Below are 14,053 nucleotides of genomic sequence, written 5' to 3'. Positions count from 1 at the left end.
TCAAAAAGTTGTTTGTTTTAAAGTGTGAAATCGCAGAGTGCTGCATAGACTGCGAGATGTTTCTAACTAAGGTGCATAGTTCACTAGTTAACCCGATTCCAAGAACATGCAACATGGCTTGTCTCGATTCCTGACTTCCAATCGGTGTATTGGATGTTCTTTGTCTGCTCCACTGCTCACCATTGAGGCATTCAGAAGTTGGTTGCCAGCTTTTTGTTCGCTTCCACATCGGTCCGCGGACGTGGGACACTTGGACATTGGACAGTGGACATTGGACATTGGACATTGGACATTTGGACGTTGGACATTGGACATTTGGACGTTGGACTTATTTGGCGCACGGCGTCACACAACTTGGCCGCGCTCAATTGTTTGATTTATTGGCATTTATTGGCAGTTGGCATTTTATTGTGACTGCTTTGGGTGACCACGTAAGGGGGGCCAATGATGTTGGAGGCAGGTGAGCTCTCCTGGCACTGAATTCCTTTTGTTGCTGTTCTTGGCCACTTTTCCATTTGACGGGCTTTAATGTGCTTAATGTATTTTCTGTGCCGTGCTGTGACCATTTTCCTACCTTCTAATTTCTTCCTGAGCTTTTTTTTAGCCACTCTTGCGGGGATTTACTACTTACCAAATATTCTGGTGACTCCACGTAAAAGGACAAGGCCCAGGTGACTTGGCCCAAGTGCGCACCATAAAAGCAAGCTCACCTATATTTCGCCATTGATTTATGGCACTTAATTTCATTCCATTGTGCCAACGAGCCAGAGCCATTGATTAAACACTTTAACGATTTTTTATGGTAGTTGGGCACCCACTTATTAGAGATGGAAAACCGAGGAAAGCGAAAGCGAGAAGCCACTGTATCGATTTGGTTTGCGATCCCAAACGGTGGGGATGGTGGGTAAGGGGGCTTGCGGACGAGTCCGATGTTCAACAGTGGTATTGGCAATAAACCGAAACGGAAAATCTGTATCATATATGTATGTAAATGCTGAACAGGAGCAGGAACCAAGCCGCCCACTTCACCCATAACAATTGCCAAAAAGTCCACGGCACTCTTCTTTCCTATAAATAAAAAAATGTGAAGTGCCTGGCAGTCGCACACCGAGTTGGGATTGCTCTAAAATTTAATCTCGCGCAAAACCAGAACCAAAATCGGCTTCACATGCAGCAAGTATCTCAAATATCGGAAGTCAAATAAGAGCTCTGCCTAGGTCACTAGTTGACTTTCGAACGTTGCGCTCACCTCTGTGCAGCCGACGAGGAGTCCCTCCTCCAATCGAACCGAAAATAAGAAAGAAACGAAAATGTTCCTTTAGGCTGACGCCAACTACCCCAAACTATGGGGCTCAAAAAAGGCCGCCCCACAGGTGGCATTTGTGTTGTAAAACGTCGATTTACATGCGTGTGCTGTATGCACAGGGGAAAATATGTATATATGTATTGCATATACGCACATGTACACACAGGTAAGTGGAAGTGGAAGAACAGGCACACCAAGGAACTGGCGAATTTCAATTTATTTACTTTTATTTGCGTATGCAAAATAGTCGGCTGCGGCTTGATTTTGGTTATCACACACACATCGGCGAAGGGGAATTCAGGAGATACAGAGGAGGATTGCTAAGAGGTTTTTTTTCCAGCGCTTAACTAACGCTCTTTAGGTTAAGCTGTTAAAGCAGCTCGGGGTTTTTTTTTGCATAAAACAAGTTAAGTTATTTAATAACTTGTAACTGATTTCCCAAGCAAAACCATTCAAATAGCCCAATCGATTTTGTCATCTGAACTAATCACTCAGCTTGAAGAGCCCGTATCCTGAGCACAAAGCTATTGCAAAACAGAAAAAAAACCCCTCATTGTGGCAAGGACTCACATCAGCCATGGACAAATGGGTGCCTCAATTCTGACACTTGCCCCAATAAACAATCCATAATCCATAAAGGCACTCCGCCCACTACCCCCATGTCCACCCTGCCCCCCGCCCCCTGCCCAAGACAGGACAGAACATTTATGTTCCGGATCCGGACGAGAGACGAACATGTCATATGGAAATACTCGAACGCCCCAGGATAAGTACACAGGGAGAAAATCAGCTCGACTTGAGCTAGGTGTATGAAATATGCATATTAATCCATCCACCACGATTCTATAGATACCATATTTAATCGCAACAGTTTGATGACTACACATACATATGTATTTCAAAGTGCAATGAACTACGCATTCTCTTTTCAGTGTATTAGTGTTGTGGGGTCACATGTCCGCCCGAAATTGTGCTAATTATACGGCCATAGCTAATTCAGGGCCGTAGTGCGGGGTCTTGGGGTGTTGGTTACTGGGCACCGGCCAGTTGGGCCAGTTCTGAATAAGTCATGTGGCCGGTGTGATTACCTTTGGTCGGTCGGTGGGTCGGCCAGTCGGGGGTTCAATGGCCATTTGCACGATATGTCAATCAGCCGTTGGCCCCGCTTATATGGGCATGACTTATACTGGGCAAACAACAAGAGGGGAGGGAGGACATGTGATTCCCGAATTGTTGCAACCATTTGTAGCTGCATTCATTAAATGCGTCCACGCACGAGGCGTAGGGTGCCATTCCATATGTAAATGTGGCTTCCAATAATCCAGTTCATATTGCACTGGGCTCAAGGCACATCGTTAGTGTTGTCGCGTCAATCTCCGCAGGCCGGAATCCAGCAAACGCGTCTTTCACGGACCAGCACGCACTGCACTGGATCAGTGAGAATCACCCCGCTCCATTAAAAAGCGACTTGTTTAGGGTTTTCGGTCTCAGTAGTAATTAAGCCGCAGTGAAAGTGTGCAATAGATCGTTGGGAACAGAAGTACTCGTATATGAAAATAGTCACCGACTTTGGAAATGCAAATATTGGATGCATGTCTGTAAATACCAGGGCTCTGCTCCTCTGCAGCACACACACACACGCGCACACACATCTCCATTGCGACTGACCTTTGGCTCCCACTTTTCGGCCAGGACTCCATTAAGTTCAAATTGAATCGATTGTTTAGCTGTGATCAAGATAACTGGCAACTAAGCCGACAGACGAGTCCCGGGAGACAGTCTTCATGCCCCATCCCTCGCCTCTTCGCCACTGCTTCTTTCGCCTGAGCTGGAATCTGAATCTCAAGCTGGAGCTGGAGCTGGAGCAAGTGCACTTGGCTGGCAAATGTTGACATTTCTTCTTGGGGATTTCAGCTCGCTTGTGCGCTTGGATTTTGTTTTTATTATGATTATTTTAACTGCTAAGGCAAAGACAAACACACTGAGGAGCACGGGCGCATGGGGGCATGGTGGCATGGGGGGTGGGAGGTGGGAGGTGGTTGGTGGCGCGACGGCGAAGGAGCATAAAATGCAATTTTCCAAGGGGCGAAGGGGGGCAAAGGACGAAAATGGGTTTGGCGTCGAGCTTTCGAGCCAAAGCCAGACAAAGTGAAATGCAATAAAACAAAGGCCAGCAAGGGAAGGAAGGAGTGGAGTGGAGTGGAGTGGCGTGGAGCCCTGCGACTGTCTTGTCTTGTCTTTGCTGCTCGAATGCCTGCAGCTGTGACCCCTGAACCCGTGGCTTCACCCTGAGCATCCCCCACCGGGCCGCCTGGAACACCACCACCCACGGAAAGCGCAACGCATTTACAGTGCAATGATTCAAATTGTCGCCTCGGATTATGGATTTATTACGCGTCTCGTTTCTCGTAAGCTGCCAGCGAGGAGCTGCAATTGTGCATGCTGCTCGCAATTACTATCAATGCTCCCCTTTCTCACCACTACTACTATTTCCCCGATTTGCGAAAATGTGTCAGTAATTCGCGCTGACAATTTTTCGGGCTTCGCATCCTTGGCTTTATCTGCAGCCAAATGTGAGTGCAGCCTTGTTCTTTTCCAGTGCCAATGCCTCAGGATTAAGCGCAAAGTTGCGACTAGCTTATACTATGTGTGTAATCTTAAAGTGTGCCTATTACTTACATAATATGAAATGCGCTTTTTGCCACTTCGATCATTTCATTTGCATGGATGACAGAACCTTGTGGCCGCCTCTAGTTGGCGTCGGAATTTTGCTGGCTCATCAAATTCATTTAAAGGTGGCTGCGACTAAAAAACAGAGAACCCTCATTAGTGGGTCAAGGTAGGTGCCTTTGCCCAGTCACGATTTGCAAAGTGCGGCTATATCTTCGACTTTGGCCCTTTTGGCCACACAGACACTGCGTGTCTGTGCTCTCGTGTTCGTATTTGAAGTTTGTGCAGATACATTTTAAGCCTACTCACGCTGCTAAGCCTTCTTGACCCTTGACCCGGGTCCCTGGCACCTGGCACCTGGGTCATGGCGATTCGGATTCAGATTTGGCCACGGAGCTACACGAAGCTAGAAATCATTCAGATTCCGACATTCAGACATTCAGTAGGAGATTCATGCCCAAATCCGGCGAATGACAAAGTAGTTGAAAGCTTTTCGTAATTATTATTATGTGTTATTTGTGTGTGCAACTCTAATTGTTGTCAACAACAGATGTGGTTGACTGTGCCGTGCTTCTGTGTTCGTCTTTCGGTGTTCGGTGTCCAGTGTTCACTGTTCACTGTTCGCAGTTGACAACTCTGACATTTCGAATTTAGACATTGCCTGACTGCCTGACTGTTTGACCGCGCATTAAAATGCGCTTTTTGTGTGCCATGGCTAGTTAGGATTTGGTGGGTCTGATGCCCCCGCTTTTTGTTGTTTACCTGCCCGCACATCCAAAATTATGTAAACTCACTTTTTTCGTTTGAACAAAAAGAGAAGAAAAAACGTGTCACGCTGGGCGGGATGCGAGGGATTCCAGGCGTTTAAGGGGCTAAAGATGGCTGAGCGGAGGTCAGGTCACGAAGATGCTGCAGTCACAACAATGCAACGAGCAGGCGTTGCAGATTAATTAACGTCTGACTGCGATAAAGCACGTCGCAGTTGCAACCGCAACGTGAGCAACTTAAAAGGGAAAAATTTGCGGAGGAAAATTGGGGAAATGGCAGGAGGCTTTAAGGGGACGGAAAGTTGCATTGAAACGGCGAAGTCAGACCGGAAATTTGCGGCCCTAAGTCGATGCATCGGTGTTGAAATGGAATACAAATAAAAATGCTACTTTGACTTGACGTTTAGACGCTTAGACTTTGAACTAAAACCAAAGATATCTCTCTTATTTAATTGCAATCAACACTGTAAGGGAAATCGAGTTAATCGATGCCGAACCTATCGGGCAATCAGGTGTTCGATTAATTTTTTAGATTATGCACGCAAAAAACATACGTAGCCCGCAGAGAACTAATGGTGCATAATAGCAATGTGTGTCTCACAAGCTTCGTTGGAGTGGCAGTGCACAAATATCTGTGGTCAGCCGCAGCCAATCAACCGCAGGGTGTCAGCTGCCAATTGTCCTTGGTGATGGCAAGGATGGCAAGGACTCGTCTTGAAGAATACCGATTAGTTTACTCAGCGGCCTGCTCTTGAATTCAAAGTTACGCGCCAAATTGATCAATTGCGGTTTGATTACATACACTCGAAACAATTAAGTCAATATCACGACCTGGCAAGCAATTTCCTCATAATATGAGTCACAGGGTCCAGCCTCCTTGATTTTTGCTGGACTTTACAGGGTATGCGGTTAGCTGGTTAGCTAGCCCACCACATGATAAATGAAGGCAATTTCACTGGCTCTCTTTCTCCCAGTCTCTCAGCTTCTCTTTGTTTCTCCATCTATCTCTCTGCATGAGCTATGGCAAATCGCTGCGAAAAATACGCGAGCAGATTTATCTACATGTTAGATGGGTGGGCGGGAGAAAAGGAGAATCGGAGAATCGGAGAAATGGAGCAGGGAGCACCTTGGAGCAGGGGAGAAACCGGTGGAGAACACCACTGAAAAATGACGTCTAGACGTTTTTTGTTCTCCGCTCTTTGTTTTCCTTGTGTTGTGGGGGCTCATTAAAGGAGCGCGGCTCACATTTTTTGGACACGAGCAGCAGCTCCTCCTTGCCACACTCCCTCTATCTTTTTCAGCGCTTTTTGTGGCATTTCGCTTAATTTTCGCTGCTGCTTCGTGGCCAACTAAATACCTGTATAAATATTTTATTACGCAAATGAAACAAACATTGTTTGCATTTTATTTGCGCGAACAAGGAAGCGCGCCAGCTGCAGCAGCCGGAAAATAAAGAGGGATCGGGGACCGAGAGGAGGGAAATTTGTATGCAGGAGGGACAGCTGACCACAGACATTGCCACAGGAAATATAAAGCAGAATGCAAAGAATGCTCCGGAGGCAGCTTTGCCACCTGGGATTTCAGTTGTTTCAGTGGGAGGAAAACCTCGCCCATCTCGTCCATCTCGGCCACCCACTTCTAAACCTGAGTCCAGGCAATCGTTCGTGATTGATTCAAAGCGATTTGAATTGCCAATAGAAGAGGAAACAAGGAGTTTTCCGGGAAGCCGAAGCGGGAAATGCCCTTGAAAGTCTACACTTGCCCAATTCCGTAAGGGCGAAAATTCTTAAGGTGTGCCGACTGCAGACTGGCATGACACCGCCAGAAATGACAAACAAAGTCAGAATTATACCCTGTGGTAATTTGAGTTTGGGCCTGTCAAGTGTGGCAGCACCAAGTAAACCAAAGTCCCAAGCGAGCGAAGCCAATTAGCCCCCGCTAATTGAGCCAGATGAAAAGCCAATAGTCCCCTTGTGAATGGCTGCAATCGAGACTCACTTGTTACCACTTCGATTGACTAACATGCAGATGCAGTTGCGAAATCAGCATAAAAATAGGAGGAATAGATGCCTCCTCCCAACGAACTCAAACGTCAGGTGGTTGGCTATATTTTTAAAGTGTATCAGAAGGAGGCTGACAACAGTATCAGAATAAATTATTAATATTTCATGTACAGTTCCGCTGATATCAGAAAATTCGCGCATTGGGCGGCCGAGCTTCTTCCTCCCCGCTCAAGTGGGCCAACATCAATCAGAGGAGACGAGGAATAGGGAATAGGGAATAGGGAAGCCATGATTACACTTCACTTCTTGTTGTGCCACTGTCCAAACAATCAAGATACGGGGAGCCATCGGAATTAGGCTAATGAAATGCTTGTTAAGTGGAAACGATGATGGCAACATCCCCAAAGTGGCTCGAAAGAGCACAAAACAGAGTCATGGCAATGGCAATCGATGAACAGGGAAAATGCCGGCCACATTTTCTACGAGTATTGACCCACATAGGCATCTGTCCTCAGCCGCTTAATTATTCATTAGTATTTGGCTTTTGTAGTCGTTTGCTAGTGCCCCACCAACCGAATGGCTGCCAGTGAGTCTTCATTTGTTCGGAGGATCGGAATAATGATGGCTCGAAAGTCCAGTCATCATTCGCTGATCACTGTTTTGGCCTGGCCCGGTGGGTCAAGGTGATCGGATGACGACGCTATCTGAATATTGGTCAGTCAAGAAACATAAATGGCAGGTTTTTTGTCAGAACATTTTGCAGTCCTTCAAACGCGATACCTTGAACACTAGCAATTAATAGCAACCACGGAAGTTGCGTAAGAACATTCACTCAAGCAACTCTCTCTCCACCCCTCCCCCTCCACCCTTTACAAAAATGCTGTCAGCATATGTGCATAAATTTCACACGTGGCGCCCAGAGATTCATGCATTTTACATGCACCAAAGGATTTCCCAGCGCCATTTTACAACTCCATTGCCCATTGTCGTCCAGTGCTTTTCGCGTTTCCACTATACCCGTTACTCGTAGGGTATATCTGCAGTCGGCTGTCTTTCCAAAAGAACCTTGAAATCACGCGAATTTCAAAAGCTTGAAGATAAGGCATTATTTTCAGACTTCTGTAAGAAAAAGAAAATAGGTTCCTGGCAAAGTAAAAGGTATTTAACAGTCGAACCACTGCACATAAAAGTCACTTCTTGTTTTTCCTTTGAATTTGGTTCCCGTCAAAAAAAAAAAAGTTAAGGAAATCCAATGCTGGCAATGGCAGGCTGCTTGTTTGTTAATACGCAGGCATTTAATTTTTAATCGCTGCATCCGACTCGAAGTTGACGTTGTCCCAGGGCCTCCATCTCTGGTCCGCGTCCGCATCCTTCCACCTTCCACCTTCGCCTTCCTTTTTCCAATTGTTAACCCATTGCGTTACATATGTTTAATGAAGAGAGAGAACCGCACGCACGAGTTGCTCGAGCGCAGGACCTGAATTGCACTGCGTTTCCAGAGGAAGGATGCCCTACAGAGAGAGATAATCGAGGCGATGTGGTGGCAGTGGGATGGGATGATCACTGCTCGGTCGGCGATCACTGGCAATGGGATCGTGTGGTGGTGGGCTAAACATGGTGCTCGAGCCGATGTGTCCTGGTTTGGTCAGACGGTGACATCACTCCACAATCACATGGATGCCGCATTCCATCCGGCCCATTTGATTTTCTCAGTGCCCAAAGTCTGCTTTTGACTGGCAATGCATTCAGTGCCTTTGCAGCACCGCATATGAATACATATGAAAGTATATATGTACATATGTCCGTGGGTGTGCGGCGGATAGATATGTGCTCGATGCTCGATGCTCGCCTCTGACTCTGCGGCAAGTTATTATAACAGTTCATTGATTTTCAATTTTCAATGCATTTCATTGTTTGCCGTTTCCCCGTTTTTTGCCACCTACACCCAACCCCCTCCTTACTCCATTTATCTCCATTTCGGTGGAACTGGGAACTGGGAATGGCTCAACTTGCGGCGGTGGCAACTGCAACAAATTTCCGCTCTGCAAAACTCACTCGTATGCATAAATTCATTCGAAGTTTATTTTTGCCGAGAGCCGAGAGCCAACGAGCGCAATGGAAAAAGCCATAAAAAATTATCAAGAAAAAAAAGAAGGTCGAAAATTTAAGTGATTTCGCAGGCTTAAAAATGCAATGAAATGCAATGGTGGGTCTTCGACGGAATTGTCCCAATGCAGATGCGGTTTATAATGCTTTAAGCTCGCGTTATTTATGACAGCAGCAGAGGAAACGGGCGGAAAATGGGAAATGCTTGTCGATTGATCACCGATTTTTCACTGTCACCCACGGAGACGGGCTGAATCGGAGGCGTGGGCCTCCCAATAGCTGATTATTTTGCATTTTATTGCGAGTCCTTTACGTTTTTATCCTCTGGCTTACGCCAACTTGATTGGTCTTACAGCCTCATTTGAGTTGGTTTCGGGAAACTCGACTTGGTATTTCGGAGCTGTGATTCTCATCAGCCACAGAAGGACGAAGATCGCCGTGTTGTCCGCTCTTTGGAGCCACTATACCATAGTCTCAATAAGCGTCCGGGAAAATAAGTTTTATGCTCCAACGCTCCGCTCCTGCCTTCCACTATCCACTATCCACTATCCTTCTCCGCCTTTTGTTTTTCCGTTTTCTTTCCAGCTGTCAGCTGTCCGACACTTAATACACGTCTTAATAAGGTTTCCCATCCACATCCATTTGCTTCACAGTTTTCCTTAGTCAAACGTTTTTCTTCCTTTTTTTCCACTTTTTTTTCGTGCCATCCGCCAGGCGGAGGACAACAAGAGCCTTGGCTTGCCCCTAACTTTGTTTACTTGTAATTACTTTGACCTTGTGCGGCGCGCAGCGATGTCCTGGCAAATGGGAGGGGGGTCGACCGAAGATGAGTCCGCACGGTGGGCTAAAGTAGCCCCAGTTTTCAGATACTTATAGATATGTATGAGCTTAAAACCTAGTTCTCACTTCTTGACACTTCCTTTTGAGACATCTACTCAATGATGACTTACACTCGTAGACCAAAATATGATTTACACTGTGCGTCTTGGATGCGTGCTTTTTTAAATATTTACATCGGACCAACCTTTTCCGCCCATTGTGCCAGTCCTAAAAACTTTCTTCCTTCCAATTCACGGCAGTGTGTTCTTTTCTAGAATTTTCCTTCCATCTTGTTTTTGTTGTATTTTTTCGCCAGCGAATTGCCATTACAATTTCATTTCATTTGAGTTCAGTTCGGCTTGGTTCGGGACCCCAGCTCAGTGACCTCCTGGACCGTCCTATTCCACGTTTTACAGGTATTTAATTTGATTGTACTGCATTTGCTCCCCCGTTGCGGGAGGTCGAGGAGAGGTTGGTGGGTTATGTCTTTTTTTAATACCTGCTCATAAATTTTAATTATGTGCATTTTTAAATACGTGACCCTTTGCACCGCCGCCTTTCCTCTTTTCTCCTTCATCACCATCATCAGCATTGAAGCATTAAATAAGTCCCATGAAGAAGGAGACTAGGAGTGAGTGGTTTGGGGAATCTCTTCCATCGGAGGGTTGTTTTCTCTATTTCCGATTCGGCTGCTCCTCCTTTTTGTTCCGCTCGGACGGGAAAGCCCATCAATTAGGGGAGCGCAGAACGACCTGGCACGCCGTTGACCCCATACATGGGGACTCTTCTGCTCCAGATGCAGTGTTAAATATAATTTTATATGTTGTAGGTGTCTAAATAGGGCAATTATTCAATGACATCATCTTCATCAACATCATCTTGCCGAATCTAAGAGCCTTCTGTTGTGCCCACTTGTTACCGCAGTTCAGTTGTTTTTCCTCCGGGCATAACACCTGCGATACTTGAGTCATTTCCAATATGCAACCCTGCAACTCTGTTACTCTGCAACAATGCAACATTGCAGTATAGCAGTACTGCCTCATTGCTGGCGAACCAAAAAGTAATGGCGCAAGCCGATTATCAACATTTAAAGTGAAAATGGTAAGACTTACTCCTGCCGTATATATTCTAATATATCACTTCCTCTTTAACTAATTTCAAAAAACGTATCCAAAAGCCAGATACAAGCGTACTCCTCCTTTTCAACACTGCGAGCAATCGATGGCTTCAAAGTGGAGCGCGTCAATTACATTTTCGATCGCCTTTCGGTCGGGTGTTGCATTTCGAAATTCGCCCCCCGGCTTTTGCCGCTGGCTGCTGGGTTTTTCCCCGTTTCTTGCCGCTTTGGGAAAACTGAGCTCCCTTCCGCTGCCCCGCTTAACAATGTGCAATCCCAACATTGATTTAGTGCTGCCACCAGCAGACGGTTTGGCTGGACTCGCGGACTAGTCGCCAAATGCACATCGATATAGGTATTATGTCTCTTCTTGGCTGGCAGCAGGTCTTCGTTCGTGGAAAGGGGGGAACAGAGTTGGGAGCTCCGACCCCTCACCTCTTAGGTAAACCTGGCTAATGGAGGTCGCGCCATCATAGGTAGGCCACAGGGGGACAAATGAGGAGCTCAGTGAGCGAGCGGAAGACCTTCAGGAGAGAAGAGGCCTAAAAATTAACCCAGAGGAAAGATTATGAGTCGGATTACATGCCATAGATCTGTTCAGGTTAGATCGAAGGTTAAGTAATCTATCAAGCCTAAAGAGCCGTTCATTGAAAACTTTTAATAAGGTAATTAATCGGATTATAAAGAGAAATAGTTTGCTTCACACGTCGCACGCTGAATACTCTAATAACTAATATTCTAATATAAAGTCATTTTTAAAAATTTATTTTGTGATATTATGATTCGGCTATTACTATCTCTAAGCTTTATTTAAATAATAAGGCAATACAAAACAAGAATTTTTCGCATGGTGCTAATTGATAAAAAATAATATGGACTTAAAGTCAACAAACTTCTAAGGTGAAGGGCATATTTTGTCAAATTTACAATGCATGAGCATACGTATGCACACATACAGTTGTCTGCTATCACTGTATGCGTAGAAAAGAGCTGTTCACTCCGCTCTCTCGCTCTCGAACAAAAATTCGAGAGAGCCTGGAGCCACCTCTAGAGCCACGGCGAAAAAAACGTGTGCCAAAAATTCGTATGGCGTTGCGCATCTTGTTATTCTAGTGCCTTTGGCCAGATCGACTCGGCGATTGACGAAAGTCGGAAAGAAAGCAGTTTCTACTTGTTACATATTTTTAAACGAAACTAGAATACCCTTTAGCTCTACGAGTAACGCGTAGTAATAATGGAAAAGAACTGTCAGTATTAAGTTGTGATACACTTTATTGAGAGTGCTCATAGAAAATCTGCATAATGCATTTGCGTGTAGTCATGGCCATCTTCGTCATCGCTTTCCGAGTCATCATCGTCCTCATCGACGTCATCCTCATCAGACCACTCGATCATCGTCGGCGCCGGGGGAGCATGGCCTAAGCAACTGGCCATGAGTGAACGAAAGCTGGCGTTCGAAACAAGGATAACCTTCGATTTGAAGGTAGTATGGTCGAGCGTCTCTATGGCGAGCTTGGCCTCGCTCTCCCTAGCAAACTGGATAAACCCATGGTCATTGTCGATCAGCGAGCCAAGGATTTCGCCGAAGGGCAAGCAGAGGTAAGCCAGCTCCTGGCGGGTGCAAGTCGGTAGGTTTCTCACAAGAATCCTGCTCTTCAGACCAGTCGGTCCACTGGTGAGTTCGATTCCCGCAATATCACTTCCAGACATTATATCTTTTGACTTTATTTTCACTCTGTTGAATGATTGTCTAAAATGTTCAAAGTGTTTCCTTTCCTATTGTTTTTCCGGATGATTGTCCAAAATTTGACGTTTGCAAGTGTTACCAGATAAAACGAAGCTGAAAATTACTGGAATAGTGTGGTAGTCTATGGCTGTTATCCAACTGTTATAATAACCAACTAGGAATAATAATTGGCTACATCTCTAGCTAGTTTTAAATTATGTTCTCCATCTTTCTCTAGATCTGGTTTAAGGGTCAAATTGCCATACTTCAATGATCCCACGCCAAAAACAATGCTTTTGAAGCAAGGTAGTATCTATCAGATACCCCTTACTCAGCTAGTAGATGTGAGAACGCGAAAGTTCATAATTTTCCCTGCATATCGATAAATATTGGAGAATTTAATTAGAAAAAAAGGCTGTTTTCGGGCGTTTGAGTGGTCGAGTCAAAAAGTACTTTTTTAAAATCGATAGAAATTTACAAATTGGAAACAAATTGCGCTGTTGGTATGTATGTAGAAGCTGCTTGCTTAGTTTCAACATTCTTGCTTTTATAATCCTTGAGATCTCGGCGTTCATACGGACAGACGGAAATGGCTAGATCGACTCAGCTATTGATCCTCATCAAGAATATATAAACGTTATATAGTCGGAGATGCTTCCTTCTGCCTGTTACATCGTTTTCAACTAATTTAGTATACTCTTTACTCTACGCATAACGGGTATATATATGAAACAGTGTTTGTTACCTCGATTTTGAACTCATAACTGCAATGCTATTTTCGTTGCCGCCACTGTGTGCATGGAAAATGGCAGGGCAGAGGCGTCTAACCCAGTTGTCGTTGTTGTTTGTTAGCCTGGCCGGTAAGCAAAAGTTGGACAGACAAACCCCTCGCTGGGAAAACACCCCTTCCCCGTGAATATTGGTGGGCCCCCTCTTGCAACGGAATCTGTGTGTATCAGTGGCCAGGATTTATGTGTTTATATTGCGAGTTTGAAGTTGGTTTGGCAGTCCGCGCTTTTCTGGTGCCGTTTTACTAGAGGGCGGCGTGGCGGTGGCGACGGGGGACTTAGGGTCACCTTTATGGAGGGGGTGTGCTCTGCGGTGGCGCAACTGTCGGCATGGGCGCATAAATTGCAGCCACGTTTATGTATCGCAAAAAGTGCGGTATCCAATGCTGCAAGAGCAAAACACACAGTTTTTAGTGAAATAGAAGTGAAATATTGGGATGGGATGCGATAGTTGCCAGGTTGCCAAGTTGTCCGGATGGGGAAATCGGTGGTCACAGGTCTACTTTGAACTGCTTTGATTGAGCCATGCAGTCGCCAATCGATTGTCAACCTTAGGTATTGGGAGACCTCAGGGTAAAGTATTGAATCTCTGAAATTTGAAATATCAAGCCTCAGTCATTTCGAATATTAACTACTTTAATCATTTTCGACGCATCATACGTTGGCTATGGGGGGGATGTGGAACATAAATCACATCTTCTCGATATTTATTTAATCAATGTCCCCAGCCCGAAAATGATTCTGCCACCGT

At 45.5% G+C, this 14,053-nt stretch overlaps 1 protein-coding gene across 1 annotated transcript; it reads right to left on the bottom strand.

Moving 5' to 3' along the window:
• Positions 1–12,042: 12,042 nt before the first annotated feature.
• Positions 12,043–12,720, bottom strand: LOC27207835. The gene has a single exon (XM_016183481.3). It carries the CDS (start codon positions 12,496–12,498, stop codon positions 12,073–12,075), a length of 426 nt encoding a protein of 141 aa, XP_016037624.1. The 5' UTR covers positions 12,499–12,720; the 3' UTR covers positions 12,043–12,072.
• Between the last annotated feature and the right edge of the window lie 1,333 nt (positions 12,721–14,053).

This window comes from Drosophila simulans, chromosome X (genome assembly GCF_016746395.2).
Source record: "Drosophila simulans strain w501 chromosome X, Prin_Dsim_3.1, whole genome shotgun sequence".
NCBI lineage: Eukaryota > Metazoa > Arthropoda > Insecta > Diptera > Drosophilidae > Drosophila > Drosophila simulans.
Note: the sequence above shows the minus strand (reverse complement) of the source record. Positions and strands in the feature narration are given on the sequence as shown.

Excerpts from the sequence above, each read along its gene's own strand:
- LOC27207835 (XM_016183481.3), bottom strand. The coding sequence starts at position 12,498 with ATGTCTGGAAGTGATATTGCGGGAATCGAACTCACCAGTGGACCGACT.